Source organism: Biomphalaria glabrata, chromosome 12 (assembly GCF_947242115.1).
Source record: "Biomphalaria glabrata chromosome 12, xgBioGlab47.1, whole genome shotgun sequence".
Taxonomy (NCBI): Eukaryota; Metazoa; Mollusca; class Gastropoda; family Planorbidae; genus Biomphalaria; species Biomphalaria glabrata.
Genome location: NC_074722.1, coordinates 6296517 through 6313682, shown reverse-complemented (window position 1 = coordinate 6313682; position 17166 = coordinate 6296517). Strand labels below are relative to the sequence as shown.

The 17166-nt window shown below is 32.6% G+C and overlaps 2 protein-coding genes across 3 annotated transcripts; one reads left to right on the top strand and one right to left on the bottom strand.

Annotated features, from left to right (window-relative positions):
- Positions 1–13277, bottom strand: LOC106074488 (uncharacterized). Of its 2 annotated transcripts, none has more exons than XM_056005253.1 (10): positions 13196–13277; positions 11040–11355; positions 10447–10659; positions 9843–9959; positions 9307–9453; positions 8030–9067; positions 6635–6773; positions 6325–6452; positions 5464–5631; positions 1–5235 (listed from the first exon to the last, which is right to left on the bottom strand). In XM_056005253.1, the coding sequence occupies exons 2-10, from the start codon at positions 11247–11249 to the stop codon at positions 5158–5160; spliced, it is 2238 nt and encodes a 745-aa protein (XP_055861228.1). In that variant the 5' UTR covers positions 11250–11355; positions 13196–13277; the 3' UTR covers positions 1–5157. The 2 variants fall into 2 exon arrangements, with proteins under 2 accessions (XP_055861228.1, XP_055861229.1); XM_056005254.1 differs by having other exon boundaries at positions 5464–5628.
- A 241-nt stretch (positions 13278–13518) lies between these two features.
- Positions 13519–16580, top strand: LOC129922083 (pre-mRNA-splicing factor SPF27-like). Its single transcript, XM_056006580.1, has 3 exons — positions 13519–13745; positions 14940–15179; positions 15955–16580. Exons 1-3 carry the CDS (start codon positions 13542–13544, stop codon positions 16168–16170), a joined length of 660 nt encoding a protein of 219 aa, XP_055862555.1. The 5' UTR covers positions 13519–13541; the 3' UTR covers positions 16171–16580.
- Positions 16581–17166: the final 586 nt, after the last annotated feature.

Below are 17166 nucleotides of genomic sequence, written 5' to 3'. Positions count from 1 at the left end.
TGTTGTTTTGTAACATTTATTTTCATAAGAATGAACAACATTGAAAGCAAGACTCTGTTTCACTTGAGAGATTTATCTATAGGCAATGATTAACTTCATCTTAGCTGTAAGATTTATCAACGGATGTACCAATGCTTTTAAAGACACAGAGAACATTGACAAATAAATGACATTTATGTTCAGCACAAAGTGACTGCACTACAGGAGAACATTTAGAAAACACAATATTTAGATCAAGTCAAATAAAGACATTGTGGTTTTCAAGTACAAGGTAACACTGCTACAAAAAGAATTCAAATAGAAAACATTTTACCTATTGACAAAGAAAAGTTAATTCTGAATTAAGGAAAATAATTTTCTAGTCACTTTAAGTATAAACAGTTTTGTTTAAATACTACAACTGCAAGTTTCAATGTCAATTTACTTTATATCTTAAGAGTTGACAAAGAAAATCTTTAAAACCCAAGGATATATATTATTATCATCAGCATTTGAAATTTAAACAAAGCCAATCAAGAACTAGAAATAACAAAATTTATTATAAAATGGCTTAATATTACCAAACAAATTACTTAAATAGAGCTTTAGCAATTAAAGTGTACAATATCTAGTGGTTGCATTGTTGCAAAAGATTTACATTGTCTAAATATAAGTTTTAAATGTTATGAGCATTAAAAAAAAACAAAAAACACCAAAATTTTTGTGACTTGTGTACTTATTTAGCTAACCTAAATTGACCATAAAGAACCTGCAGAAGAAGAAGCAAAACAAAACAATAAAGTTAACTATTTGGTACAGAAACATGAAATATTTAGCAAAACATAACTTTGTGCACAATGTATTAGAACTCCCAGAAAGATACTGGTATTTCTTGTGTGTGACTGGACAAATACAAATAAAATCAGAATTGTAAGTCACATTTACAGGTATGCGTTAGTGCTTAGCTTGGGATGTGTAGGACCAAACAGAGATGTGCAGAATGGTCTTGTTAGTTTGTGGAACAAGGTCACATTTAAAAGGGTCTTGTCTAGAAGCTACTCTTTGGATACTGACCAGACACTAAATTTACGACAAAAATTATGTTCCACTGGAGGAATAAAGGAACTCAAATGGGTACAAAGAATTTTTTTTTACTAGAACAAGGGAGCTTATTAGAGAGACCAGTTATGAAGGCTGAAGAAAAAGATAAGCCAGACTATCTTGCATTATGAATAACCCTCTAATGGTAGGAAAAGCAGCCACCAATTAGTTATCATAGTGAACAGAATATGAAACTCTAATGTTACTATCCACTAAAAAACAGAATTTTTAAAATGATCCTTTTGACCAGACAACTCTGATTTTTCCACCAAGCTATTGCATCCTGCTGAAAACCTAGAAATGATCAGCTGACTTCATGAATCAAAGAGAAAGAAAGAGTAATACTTTTTCTACCAGCTTAAACATTTCTGGCTAAAATGTATTTACAGTATCGATTTCAAACAGCCAAAATGTACAGTAAGAACCGAGACTTTTAAATACAATCATGAAACAAGCTTTAGCAGGACATGCCAAAAGTGTGAAGCATTATTAGTCAACCATCCATGTAAGTAGTCTAGAGTCATTTCAAACTTCCATCCTGCTATCAGTTCTTAAACATCTAACTTAATTCAACATTTCTCAAACTCAACACAAACATAACTTTCTCATTGGGAATGCGGTTACCAGAGTACAATTGTTTGATGAGTACAAGTCCAAGATCAGCAGCAATATATGGCAATTTATTTTTATCAACAAAAAAAAAAAACAAAACCTGTTCCATCTTGTAAATGCAAAAAAATAGCATTGAACACATTGGCACAACAGACAACAATGGGGGAAAGGGGGGCGATCTGGACAAATGGTAAAGTATGAAACAAATGTCAAAGGTGCAAACTGTCCAGTTGGTGTGCAAATGTCATAGGAGTTTGTAAAAATGTCTTTCTCAACAAAATTAAAGGCTACAAAAATGTCATCCAAAAATGCATTGACTATAAAATTTTCAAAGAACTCATATGAATAATTGGTAGAAAATGACAGATTCTAGAACTATTCAAAACTTATTTTAACAACACCCAGTTGTTTAGTTCTAACAAAATATCGGGTCATGAATTCAGTTTTAATTTCACTCTACAATTTTCTAAAAAAAAACACAAAAACCCAGCAATATTTGTGATCAATCAAGCTGAGAAAGAATTTAGTGTTCTTGACTATCAATAAACATTTCAATGATGTAAGTTAGCTAGGGTTTGTCTTCTCAGTCATAAAATTAAAAAAAATTTCAAACAGTAGAAGGCAATAGAGGGAATGTTGAAGGAAATGAAAGAACAAAAACCTGACAATAAAACCTAATGAGCAAACATTGGTAGAAAGACATGCAATCAAAACAATTGGAAATTTCTTGTTACGTATTCAGTTAGTGAAATAAAATTGTTTGTTGGTCATCAAAGATGGAATGCCCAGAAATGATTACAAGGTAGAAGATTTTAAATAATTTCAATCAATATGTTTGAAATAGATATAGATAATAGAATGTCAACCCTGGTCCATCAACATTTGTGCATTAATATATTTTGTAAAAATTTTTTTATGTCCCAAAAATAATCACAACATTGTCAAGACATGCCAATTCACAATTTTGTAAGAGTCTCGTTTCTTCATTGGAAGCTATCCATTAAAACAAGATTGACTATAAAGATAAGGTGCGTGTCAGAAATTGCGTCACATTTGTCAACATTGTGTAGATAATGTCATTAAAAATCTAAATTAGTTTTATAACTTCACATTTTCTTATTTCATTAAGAAAATACACATCAAATGTACATTACAAAGTTATGAAAGAATTGCAAACTGACTCCATTAGTTTGAGTACTTCCTAACAAACTTTGAACTTTTGACTGCAACAAAATAAGTTGATAGCACTGCTAGTAGTCATGTTATTTCAAGGAAACTAGTTTAGTGTTCGTAAGAGAGAGAGAGAACATCAAGATGTTCTGAAAAAAAAAAAGGAAGGTATCAAACACATCTATAACCAAAACAATGACAGTTATTAAGGTATACAAACCTAGAAATTTGTGTTAGCAAATACCAAACAAGAAGTGCATTTGCAAAGCATCTGAATGCTTTCATGAAATTAACCTATACAATGGTTCTCTTTTTATAAAGTTATTTACAGCCTGGAATGTTCTACAAAGAATTAAATGCAAACATTTTTCGAGGCAGTCAATGATTTTGACAGATGTGGTTTTAACATAAAAGTTTCAAAAAGTTAACTGTTATAGACGTGACAATTTTTTCCATACAGCAATTATTTTAAATTAAGAACAGTACAAAACAAAGAATAACCTATATCTCATTCACATTGAAAATAACACAACAAAAATCAAAGTTTCATTCTTATTGCACAAGATTGTTAGACAGAGAGGTTCATCAATTATGCTCAAATGCTAATCGACTCAATACTGTGAATCAAAGGATTTCCTCTTTGTATTTGAAAATCAAATAAAATTCAAGACATCTGGCGGATTCCTTCTCTCTGCTGCATTAAATAGCACCACTCTATAACTCTGACACTGTACTAAACCATACTTTTAATACAAATAGTATTTTCAAATGTTGTCAAAACATAGCAACCCGTCAGTGAATTTTTTTAACAAAAGGAAAATAAATGAATTGCTTGGTAATGTAAAAAGTGTTTTTTTTGACACTGAAATCAAACAATAAAACAGAATAATGAGATGCATTAGGTATATAACATTAAAAGAAAAAAAAAAATAGTTGCCACCTAATGAAAAATATTAAATTCTTAATGTAATAAAATTGTCTGACATTAAAGCCTGCTGCTAAATGAGGGAAATAGTCATTTCAACACTAAACAAACATTTATAAGTTCTAATTTTGGTCAGGCTTCACATGAATTTTATTCAATATTATGAGAGTTGTTGGTACCTTGTAAGTAAAGCTCTATAACCACTTACTTAAAGGAGCTTCAGGGCTAAAATTTGCTTTTTTCTCTATCATAGTTGAGTTCTACTAAGTACATATTTCAATGCGTTTCTTACATCCATTGAACCCTAGGGAATAGTTAAGAGCCAGTTCACCAAGAACCCTTAGAACAATTGGTCTTTACATGCAACAGTCATTGTAATGACATGCCACAGTGAACTAGCTGCTAGAAATAGTTATCAATAAAATGAAACAAAAGATCATGGGAAAAAAAGCACAAAAGGTCAAAGAAGCATGTGTGACCGTGACTCAATAGTACAAAGAATTATTTGTTTTGGTTTTGTGCCAATTTAAATTATCAGTTTTATGTAGAAAAAAAAAAATTCCAGTATTTTGGAAATGTTTTAAGCACATTGGCAAATTAATAAAAAGGAAATGGATTTCAATGAAACTGAATGATTTATAACAACCATAGGAGGAGACATAAAAAGGATAATAAAAAAAAAATGTATATACATGAATCTATAATAATACTTCTTAAATATAATATACATGAGCAGGGCAGGAAATAGTTTTGTATACAAAATAGTAATAAATGAACTGGTATCATGTACTTAAAAATAAACTGAAGAACAGCAAAGTCAACATTTTAGTGCGAGGTTTAAAACATCAGGCCAAAAATTGGCTAAAGAGTAAAAGGCCTAACGTTAAACCCAAGTACAAAATTTCCCTACAATGCAGTGAAAAGAATTTATTTGTAAGCACTAAAGCACAATTTTCAATTTATATTTTTATTTAATACAAATTGACGCATTGGTTTAAAAAAAAAGGTAGTTTCAATTTCACATGGTTACTTGAAACTATTAAAATGTGGCTTATTAAATTAATAATAAATGAATAAGTTCTATATAATTGTAAGTTAATATGGAGACAAAAAAAGTGATCAAAATAAAGCATTTGACTGCATAACAAAAAAAAACAACTTATTTTTATTTTTTTTAACTATTTGAGCCAAATAAATATTGTAAAATAAATACATAGTTAATAAAATAATAAATAAATGACTAGATCATCAAAAATACAAAAAAAAATTAAAAAATAGATTTTGACTAGATATCTGGCATAGATAATTGTCAGATGTTGTCCATTGTAGTTCAGATCTTAACACTGGCTGTTTAAGCTGGTCGTGTGACTTTAGCTGGCAGTCTGAAGTTTTAACTGGCTAGTTTCATGAAGCTGGCTAGTGTTGTTTTTGTTTTTATTGTCGTCAGTCTGTAAATGAGTTAATACTTTAATTAAAACATTACTATAACGACATGAATTCTTTCACAGAACTTTGACATCTTCATCCACTGTACCCATTTTAAACCATTTTGCCTAAGGGGATTATGTTTTGCTAGCATAAATCTCACTTAAAAAAAAAAAGAACACACAAGCTCAGCTTTATGGCCCAATGTCTGTGAAGCCATTTATATAACTAACCCATGCCTATATAATCACCTCAGCAGCAGTGATGTTGTCCACACATATTTTCATCTGAGCAACCAGTGACAGCAGATCCTCTGTAGTAACACTTCTCTTTTCTAGGTCGGTCCTGAGGTCACACTGACCTTGCATCCTGATCACCAGATCTCTCAGCTGTAGGCAGGCTTCAGTCAGTTGTCTCTGCTTTTATGGACATTACAATGGAATCAGAATTGTTTTGTTAATTAAGATCACATATAATCTAGCTAATCCTGCATCAATTCAACTGAAACATTCTCTTTTAGAACACAATGTTACTAAGTAAGCAGACTACTGTTTCTATGACAGACTGTATCAGTGAAAACACCTTTACTTTGGACTATTAGATGTCAAGCAGCTATTAACAATAATCAGTTTTGGTGCACGAGAGAAAAAATGGTTGGTTTTTATCCTGAAGAGGACTAGGATTCAGAATTTTTAGGAAAATCATCCAACTCTAATGGGTACCTGACAATAGATGGGAAAAGTAAAAATGGTTGGTCATTGAGATGGCCTCATGACACCCTCGATAAACATCAGTCATAGAAAAAGATTATCCTTACAGACTGAAAGCTCTGTAAGGGTAATTTATAATAAGATATTAATGCTGGATAGATATAGTAAGGTCCTAATACAAAGACACAAGGACCTCTAGCTTAGCAGCCTAGCAAACTGCAGGTATCAATCAGCCTACCAAATCCTAAATGCACTAACAGTCATCCCACTTGTACTAATTACACAATCTGATGATTAAATTCATGATTGCACTATTAATTTAAACTAAACAAATCAGCATAAAGTTTTAAACACTTGAAATCAAACAAACTGTTAATGTGAATTTTCAATCATTGTTTCTACCTGTTTTTCTGGACTACACTCTTCAGGCTCAGCATAATCTCGTAAGATATCTTTGTTGTCCACAGGTGGATCCACAGCTGTTGAATCCTCTTCAGTTTTTTTATTCACTTGGTATAAATAGTTTAGACCTTTAATTGTAATGAAACAGAAGAAACAAAACATCTTATAAGTTAAGCTTCTAGAATCTGATCCTCCTTAAGACTAGGATATTAACTGTTTACATATAAATGAAAAATGAAGATGCAGACTTTTGAATTTGCAAGTTGAGGGGAAAAAAAAAAAGATTCAATAAAATGAAGTTGAATTCTACCAGTTCTAGAATCTCCTATAGACAATGTGGTGCCAGCCATGTTGCCAACTAAAAAATCATCGTCATCACACTCAAAGTCATCATCTTCCAACATCTCTGTAGTCACCGGGGTCATATAATACCACTCTGAAGTCATACTCTACAAAAGAAACAAAAGCATACAGTTTACTTATTTCAATATTTTTAGTTTGAAGCGTCTCACAATAGCAATATAAAAATATTGTGTTTTTGATATGCTATAATATTAAAACTGTAAATAATGGCAATAAAAAGTCAGTATGACGACAAAGGTATATATGACATTCCTAAACAAACTAGAACTCTTATTTTAAAGGAAAAACCACATATATGTGCTTAGATTAGAAATGTTTATTTATATACAACTAGCTGGAATGACCAGTGGCCTGCAGGCCTTAGTTTGGGTATTACTGATCTAGTAGATTGGATTTGGATCTATGTCAAACATGGCGAATGTTTCCTTCACATTAAAAAAAAATTTTGCCACAAAGAAAATAAAATTAGAGTTTACCCATTAAGGCGACATATTCATATCAAACATAAAATACTGTGAAAATGGGTTTACCCGATTTGTTAAAAAGTTTCATTCTTTAATACAGATAAATTTTTTATTTTCAATTATATTTAGCCCCCCCCCCCTTGTGGGAAGGGCATTAAATATACACTACCATGTATGCGGCAACTGAGTGGTAAAGTGTTCGGCTTCCAAACTGGGACCAAGGTTCGAATCCTGGAGAAGACTGGGATTTTAATTACGGGAGCTTCGGGCGCTTGTGTCCACCCAGCTCTAATGGGTACCTGACATTAGTTGGGGAAATGTAAAGGCAGTTGGTCATTGTGCTGGCCACATGACAACCTAGTTAACCATAGGCCACAGAAACAGATCTTATATTATATAATACAGACATTACTTAAAAAAAGAAGATGATTACGTCCTAAACATCATGCATTTAGTCATGCATATTAACCAATGACTTAAATTCTGCCAAGTCACTGGTTTTCCTGGTGGCTAGCTCAGGCAACCCATTCCATGCTCTAATAGCACTAGGGAAGAAGGAGCATTTGTCCTAGCATATGGAACTAGGAATATGCCTTTATCTTTGTTTCTTTCTGAGTATTTTATTAGATTTTGTTTTTGTTTTTGAACATTATGGTTCATTTACATCATCTGCCGTATAGACCACAAGGTCTGAAAGGGAAACTTTTTTTTTTTTTACGGTCTTCGCCATGATCTAAGAAACATTTATCCCATTCCAAGTTTTATTAAGATTGATCAAACGGTTTCAATTTCTATGGGGGACATACATTCGCCTTATTTTCTGCTTTATATTATAGATAATAGTTAAAGAAGAATGCTATAGGAAAACAATTTCTTACCAAATCAGATTCTAGATGAGATCTTATTTCCATAGACTGATTCAGAGATTCATTACTGTCATTTCTGTCTACATCATTGAGAATTGGATCAGGGCCAGAGGAAAAGTCAAAAACTCCAAGCATGCAGTTTGAGGATAAGTCTGAGCCTGAGCCAGATTTGTCTTCATACATTTGAGATGACAGCTCAGAAAACAAAGACATCTCTTGCTGAATACTGTGGGACATGGCTGAATCTAATGCTTTGGTGGAGTGGTTCTCAAAGGCTTTGCCATCAAAAAGAGGTTTTGAGATGTCTTCTGGAGTTGAGCACTTTGAAGAAGATTCTGAAAGTATATCGCACTCATCAAATGCTGAATGCGGCTGCTGGAATAACTCAGCTGCCAAGCTGGCAGTATTTTCTTTGTTGAAGATGTTGGAGGACTTGACCAGAAGAATACCATTTCCATTGTTATCCAAACTTGATTCAGGCACACAGCCATTAGAACTGAAAGCTAATTGATAGCTTTGAGCTGGGGCATACAAGGTCTGTTTGCACCCAAAATTTCGATTAATTTTGAGTGTGTCTGTTTCAGAGTCTTCGTCGCTGTTGTTACCAATATTCTGGTGGTGGCGTTTTCTGGAACCTTCAGTGAGAGACGACAAGCTACAGTTGCTAGCATTTCTACTGTGGCAGTGGGCCAGCTCTGTAGACAAGGGTGGCACATTAAGAGGCTGAGCACTCTTTATCTCGGCTAAAAGCGACATCTCTGAGGCTAATGGTAAAGGACACTGCTTCAGCTCATCTTCTGTTGAATTTTGGGCACAAGTTTTCTCCTGATGGTTTTGATTAAGTTTTTCCTGATTGAGCTCCTGAAATAATGTGTTTGGCTGGAATGCTCTCGCTGCACTGTTATTATTCATGTTTTTATTCTTTATGCCAGGGGCTGATTTCCTAGCATAGATCTGCCTGTGGTAGGGATGTTGCTGATGATCTAACTGAAGCTGGAGGTCTGAATTTGCTTCTTGTAGTTCTTCTATGTCACAAGCTTGACGATGAATCTGCATGACAAATGAATGAACCAATAATATGCATTTAAAAAAAGTTAAGTTGTAAATAAAGATTTTTAAATAAAAAAATAAAATAAAACATTACCATTAACAGGAAAAAAAAAACATAATTAATTAATGCAACAATTTTATTAGCTTTGTGTCAGGCATACTTCAAATTTAACAAAAGAAAACGATACAAAACCTCCTTAGATAAAACTGTTTTAATACAAGCAATAATGTATACAAACCTTTTCTTCTTGCTGTGCTATTTTCAATTCCAGACTTTGTATCTGCTCCTGAGCCAGCTCTAATGTAGTAGTCAAAGCATCCCTTTCTCCCTGAACTTCACTGAGTTTTTGATTAGCTTTCTTTAACTTGTCATTTAGATATTCAACCTTGAAAATCAAATGTGTAATAAATGTATAAAATATGGGCCAGTGATTTACTAACTGTATTATTATTTTAGTAAATGAACTCTGAACGTATATCAATTTTATTTTTTTTTTATAAATATTAGTTTTATTTGAGAATGCTTTTGTGCTTTAAGTTTGAGAAACCAAGAGTCAGGACAATCAAGTTGGAATTTGATTCTCAATCTCCACAGCCCTACATGATATTGCTCACTGGCTGAACTTAAGAGAAAATTGGTCATTGTTGACAAAACTAGCTTTATAACGTATACGATACATGACATATTGGTCACTTGGTGTCAAATTAAACCTTTTCTTTTGAACTCATTATAAAAAGAATCAAATGTATAGAAACTATTGAATTGATGATTTACCTGATCTCGTAACATATTGATGTGATCCATTTGATCTTTGATAGTTGCTGCACTAGATTCCATTTTCTCTCTCTGTCCACTAAGTTCTTCGATAAGCTCCTCTTCTCTTTTAGAAGCCTATGAGACAGTTGGTATCAAGAGTTAGGCAAACAAATTCAGTTTTATTTATCAGCTTAACTCAACATAATGATCACATACACACGTACAAATATAGTCAGACCTTGCTAAACTTTAATTGTGGTTAAGTTTTGATAGTTGCCAGGTTAATACATAAACATCAGAGCTCTGTCCTGTTTTAGTTTAATCAAAAAATTGGAGAACAAAACAGAACAACAGACCACACTATTGGACATTACTAGGATTAGTATATACCCCTCTACTACAAACTGAAAACTTTTGGATATATGTATATTCCAGACTTTTTTACAACTCTTCAGTAAATTATTCGAACAAAATACTGAGTGTAGCCAGTAGATTAATGTTAGTTTATTATGTAATGTTAAGCAACACATAAAGCTTTCAGGTTTATCTGAAGACCCAAATGTGACCTACATGCACTGAGATATAATGAGACTTAAGTAGGATTTAAAGTGTTTGAAAATACCTTTTTAATTTCATCCAAGTAATAATCAGAGTTTAATTGAGCCTCTCTTATGGTCCTTGACCTCTCTCGCTCTGTTATTGATAATTCATCCTTAGCCTGGATCTGTTTCCGAAGTGAAGCAATGTCATCTTGTAAATCTTTCAAAGCATTTTGATATTCTGTTTCCATCTTCTCCAGCTCCAAGTGTAAATCATGTTTCTCCTGCTGAAGGCCCTAAACAAACAAAATCTCTTCTTTAGAATGAAAAATCTCTTTAATACTATAATAATTATACACATGTTTAAACATCACAGTTTGTGCTGCCAACAATCTTCCATGTTCATAGACTCTTCGCTAGTAGAGACGTTATTGCGTTAACCTGAGAAGACTTTAGCTCACAAGATCGAATTCAGGTTGTTCCCTTTTTTTTAAATTAAAACAAAAAAAGCTTTTTTATTGTTAGTTTAGATCTATTAAAATTTAATTACATGGCTGATCGAAACTAATAGATACAAGTACGCTTAATATAAGCTTTGTATTTTTTAAAGTATTTTTTATGTTGTTTTTTTTTCATTGCACTTGCTTATTTTATTATCTAGTAGTATTGAAATTACCTCAATTTTGTGAGTAAAATCATCCACTGCATGATCATACCGAAGCTGCAGCTCCTGGTTGGAATCTAATAAAGCTTTTCCTAGCTCTGCAGCCAAGATTAAATCCCTTTCTTTCTGAGCTAGTTGAGCATAGACGTCCTCATCCACGTCTGCCATGATGTCACCAGTAAGATCTGTGTTATCACTGGGAATTTTGTGTTTCTCTGCCATTATCTTGAGTCACATTAAAGCAAGCATTCAATTTATTTTGCTGAATCACATTATCAAGATCTTCTTTTTAAACCGTACTGAATATAATATAAACACATCCTTAGTCCTGAAAAAAAAAATGTTTATCTTCAATATTCAATAGCTTTATATTTAGAAATCATAATATGAATAATGTTTTCAAACTCAAAGATTATTATGTCCAAGCCCAAATCTCCTGCAGTATGAATGGGGGGGGGGGGGGGGGGGGGAAAGAACAGCAGAGACCCTCAAAATGACATTTTGGAGCACAATGACTCTATAAATGCTCTATAAAAAGAATACCAAATAAAACATTTTTTGATAACAAACAAAAATGTTATGATGCCTCAACACACATAATAAATGCAAAATGAAGAATTCTAATATTTAGCTCAAAATTTAATTTTTAAATGTTTTAAAATTTTTTTTAGAAAGTTTTAAGTCTAAGTACTTACTTTACTGATTAGATCTACTCTAGATAGACCAAGTAGATCTAGAATAATATAAGCTAGATTCTAGATATGATCTAGAATCTAGATTATTCTAGAATCTAGATTATTTAGATTTTAGATCTACTAGTACTACACTAGATCTACTCATCTAGATCTCTAGATCTAGAAACAATTTCAAAGACTCAGACTCTCACTCATCTCAGATCAGTAGAATCTAAGTCTTAGATGATTCTGACTGATCAGTGATCTGAGAGTGAGACTAGATCAGATTAATTCTTTCTAGATCTATAATAGATCTAGATCTTAACTCTAGATTCCTACTCTAGACTTCTAGAGTTGACTCTAGTCAGTCGTCACTTCACACTTGAACTAGATTAAAGGGAAACTCCGATAGTTTAGTTATTGACTTAATTAAATTCTGCGTAAAAAGTTGTAATAGTAAACATTATATCATTTTTTATTTAAATGCCCAGAAAATTTTATATTTAATAAATTAGACAGAAAATTCTTAACGCCCCCCAAAAAACGGGGTTCTGCGAGATTTTGTTTCAAGTTATTTCATGCGTCACTTCCCTAAACAATACTGAAAGAGAAACTTGATTTAACCAATCGTATCGCTTCATTCTTACAGTAGCTGTTAGGCTTAGTGACGGCCTAGTCCAGAGCCATGATACAGTTATATAAACATATATAAACATGTATAGATAGATCCAAAAGCATTAGGATAACCAACTCGAGAAAAAAAAGTAACATTTTCATCTAAGCCTCTCCTTATCCCAAGAAGTAAATAGATCGTGTGTCTGAATGATTCGAACAAGCTGGTCAGTGTAAGGCTAGTCGAGACTATGTGTAGTCGGTCATGCCAAGACGACCAAGCGATAGTGTTTGTTGTGTGTTGAATGGTCTGGCGAGAAAATACACACTGCCGTGATTAGTCAAGCATGTAAATCTACTTTTAATACGCATTTTTTCTTTGCTTACAAGATCCTAGATCTAACTGCATAGACAAAGATATATTTCTTTTACGAGAATGTAAACTTTGCAGTATGGTCTCCTGTTATACAATAAGTCAGTAGATTAAAACACCTTTGTGACGTCACATAGAAACCTGGCGAAAGTCTGACTGTTTTGGATGCGCAGGAAAATTACGTCGGAAAAACATCAATTACTAAGTTATTATTGCAAATGAAAAAAAAAGAATATATTCATTATCTGTAAATCAAAACACATATTATATCAAAAATTGTCAAAACCATCGGAGTTTCCCTTTAACTACTTTAAGTTGAACTGCAGTTGAGTTTTTACTTTTTATTTTTTTATTAGTTTTAATGTTTTAAATTTAAAGTTTTTATTTTATGTCCAAGATTTCTATATAGAATAACTAGATTTTACATCCAACAGTAATAACTTATGTTACGTTTTAACACAGAAAATTGTTTATTAAGTTTATAGCATGCATGATGAAGAATAGCTTACATGGATAATGTGAAACAAGAGTTTGAAATAATGATTCAACACAGTCTACTGCCATTGCTATTATTTTTTAGACATATTGTATAATTTATATAAAACTTAACAGGAAGTGACCAATTTCATTAACAAAACAAAACTTAATTTAGATTCTAGAAGCTAGATCTAATTTTATTCTAGATCTAGTTTTTTTTCAAAGTAGTCTTTAATTTTAGTGAAAAAATCATTTTTTTTTATTTAAAACTAAATACAATTGAAGGTATCAAACACGTCTAACGGTTTTAATCTATTTTATTGCGTTTCACTAATTACAAGAAATAGATCTATGTTTTATAATAACATTTGATACAAAATGGCTGGAGAAGTTGTTGTTGATGCTTTGCCATACTTTGATCAAGGCTACGACGATCCAGGAGTTAAAGAAGCTGCTATAGCACTGGTTGAAGAAGAAACTAGGCGTTACAGACCTACAAAAAATTATCTAGACTATTTGCCAAATCCCAACTACCATGCATTTGAAACAGAAATTATTAGAAATGAAATGGAAAGAGTTCAAGTAAGTTTAAAGTTAATAAATTAATTTTAATAAAATAAATATTTAAAATATTAGTTATTTTTTTTATTAGTATTATTAGAATCTAGATCTAGATTTAAATAATTTTAAATATCTATAATCTATTATTAAGTATTATTTATTTATTTAAAAAAATTATCATTATGGATGTAGATCTATCCAAATATCATTAATATCATAAATATGCCTACTAAGTAGACTGTAGTGTAGAGTAATTTAAGTTTAAGTAATTCTCAGTAATCATTGACATGACATAATAATTTATAAATGATAATTCAACATTTCATTGCCAGCTGCTAGATCTAGACTAATCTAGAGACTAGTAGTAGTAGTAGAGTTACTTAATGAGGTAGGTTCGAATCTCTGACCTACTTTATAAAAAGTCATGTGACTGTGGTCTTATACATGGCAATAATGGCAATATCTTCCTATGATTAGATGTAGATCTAGATTTAGTGCTAGCCTAGATCTAGTAGTCCTACTAAATAATCATAAAAATTGGTGAATTATTGTAACATACTTTTTATTACTTAAAGATGTATAGATCTAGACTATTTTCATGTTTAAATTGCAATGAAATCAATGAGGTCATTAATGTAAACAACACACCCACGTGACTGAGAAGAGATCCGGAACTACCTCATTACTCAAACATTTAAATTATTTAGATTTAAAACAACTTAGACTTAAGTGACTTAAGCTGACATTTTTCATGTTTGAGCTCTGTAAACATTGTATTAATTGTAACAATTAGAGTTAGATAATTAGACATAGTAAAAAAATGAAACTATGAACTCCTGATTCATTAGTTCGTATAAAAAGATTAATAGATATGTTTTAATATATACGAGGAGGCACTGTGACTGAGCTGTAAAGTGCTTTTGAACCAGGTGTCCCAGGTTTGAATCCTAGTGAAGACCGGGTTTTTTAATTCTGGGATCATTGGGCGCCTCTGAGTCAGATTGAGTCCACCCAGCTCTAATGGGTACCTGACATTAGTTGGGGAAAAATAAAGGTGGTTGGTCATTGTGCTGGCCACATGAAACCCTTTTAGGCCACATAAACAGATGACCTTTACATCATTTGCCCTATATACCACAAGGTCTGAAAGGGGAACTTTATATATTTATCTCAATAGTTAGACTTCTTACAAATTCATTTTTGTGTATCCTTTAGGCACGTCTACCAATGGACATGATGAGCATGAAAAGGTATGAACTCCCCACCCCTCCCGCTGGTAAAATGACAGACGTGACAGCTTGGCAGGAATGTGTAGATAACTCACAGGCCCAGTTGGAGCATCAGTCTTTGAGAATCTTGAATCTGGAGCTCATGTCTGAGTACGGTTCCGCGGCTTGGAGATCTTACAACTCTGTGATAAGTAACATGATTGAACAGGCACAGAAACAGTTGCAGGTATTTGAATACATTTTTGGCTTATTTAAAGTTGTCAATTGAAAAACAAAATTATTGTAATAGTCTCAATCTCATTTTCTTCTTCTTCGTTCTCATTATTATGTTGGAGCGTTCAGATGACTAGACCAATATGTGAGATGAACTGCGCAGTGGTTTCCAAATTAGGGAGCTCTCCGTATAGTTTTCTTTCTGTTGGGGTGTTTTGGGGCCAGTGTCTTATATACCTCTTGGTAAAGAGAGCAGTTTTGGAGGACGTGATCGGCATTCTCTGGTGACAATCCACAGGAGCAGATTTCACTGGTTCCAATTTTGAGCTTCCGTTACATGTGTTGTCACATTCTGTTGTGTCCAGTCCTGAGTCGAAAGATTAGACGTTGATCTTGTTGGGATAGCTTATAGTAAGCATCATCTTTCTTGTGATTTGGATGAGAGCTCAGCCATTTTTCATTTATTTTATTTACAATTATTTCTTCTGGATAGAGTGCAGAGTTTATCTGTGTGTTAGTTCTCCCACTCTTGGCGAGTGTGTCAGCCTTCTCATTTCCTTCTAGTTCTAAATGTGTCTCAATCTCATGATTATGAAATATGAGCAGCTCAGTAAATGTAATATTAATAATAATAGTGGTTAATTTACGAAAACATATTGTAATCTCAAGACGCTATGATAACATAACAGATATAAACACGAGAGTTAAAATGACAAACTAATCTAAAATATTAATAATATGTAATACCCATACATATCTTGACTAAGCTTTTTTATGACATTATACAGGATTTACGTAAGAAAATTCAAGAAATCAATTGGCAACGCAAAACAGAACAGACCGAAGCTGGTGAAAAGTTGAGAGACTTGGAAACAAGTTGGGTCGGCCTCGTCAGTAAGAATTATGAAATTGAAAGAGCTTGTGCTGAACTGGAAAAAGAAATTCAAGAGGAGGACCAGAAACAGTTGAGGCGAGGCAGAAAAAGACTCCATGAAGACTCTTGAAAATGTTTTATAATATATGTTTATGGTTTAGCTGCACTGGCATATGTGTGAAAGTGCTTGACTGGGGATCGTTATATCATTTCATTGACATTTAAATATCCATTTATTTTTTATTTTTTGGCACCTGACTGGCCTTGATGACTTTGTTTTCATTGATGTGTTTGGATTGATGTTGATTGGGATGAAGTTTTGTATTGCAGACGATTGAAATGTGCTGTAAAAATTGACCAATTTTATTTTTCTGCAATAGACCTGCTGCCTTTTTATGTTCATAAAGAGTTGTAGTTTTTAAAATGACCATGAAAATGTCTGTTACACTCTTCAACAACATGTAGTAGTTAATCTTAAGTGAAACAACTTTAAAATTATGTAAAGCATCTTTAAAATTATTAAAATAATCAATTACAATGCATTCTTTTATTAAAAATTGACATGTTATTTACAAACCAATTCTATATAGTGATGTCAGTAGCATGTTATTCATAATAATATCTATAGAATTTTTTTTCATCACTGTGTGTATGGTTATAAATAATAATAAGGCTTGTATTAGATTAAAGAGGACTGCAGTATTTCACGTACCGGTAGCTATGCTGTCTAAGATGTGATATACATGTTTTACCACTTCCAGCACAGACATAACTGTTGTCTGCAGGTGGCCAGTTAAGGTTCTCTATTTTTCCCAACTATGTATGTCCTTGGTAGTAGATTTCACTTTGGTCTTAAATGTGTATCCCACAGACTTTGTAAGAAATCTACAGCTGTTTTGTTTGGAAGCAGCCTGCTGAAATATGCTATATTCTATGTCAGTTAAAACAAGCAGGTGCCTCAGCAGGCCTTTGCAGTATATATCGGTTAATTAGTCTTGCTGAGCATGGTACCTAACACCTCATCTTTCTTGTTCATCGATTCATCTGTCTTGCTCAGCATGGTACACATCGATTCATCTGTCTTGCTCAGCATGGTACACATCGATTCATCTGTCTTGCTAAGCAT

Bases quoted from the DNA above. Each gene is read 5' to 3' on its own strand.
- LOC106074488 (XM_056005253.1), bottom strand. From the start codon at position 11,249: ATGGCAGAGAAACACAAAATTCCCAGTGATAACACAGATCTTACTGGT. The intron at 9,960-10,446 runs GTATTTTCAAAC...ACTGTCTCATAG, and splicing joins ACTTGGATGAAATTAAAAAG to GCTTCTAAAAGAGAAGAGGA. The intron at 9,068-9,306 runs GTTTGTATACAT...TTTGTCATGCAG, and splicing joins TAGCACAGCAAGAAGAAAAG to ATTCATCGTCAAGCTTGTGA.
- LOC129922083 (XM_056006580.1), top strand. From the start codon at position 13,542: ATGGCTGGAGAAGTTGTTGTTGATGCTTTGCCATACTTTGATCAAGGC. The intron at 13,746-14,939 runs GTAAGTTTAAAG...TGTATCCTTTAG, and splicing joins ATGAAATGGAAAGAGTTCAA to GCACGTCTACCAATGGACAT. The intron at 15,180-15,954 runs GTATTTGAATAC...GACATTATACAG, and splicing joins AGGCACAGAAACAGTTGCAG to GATTTACGTAAGAAAATTCA.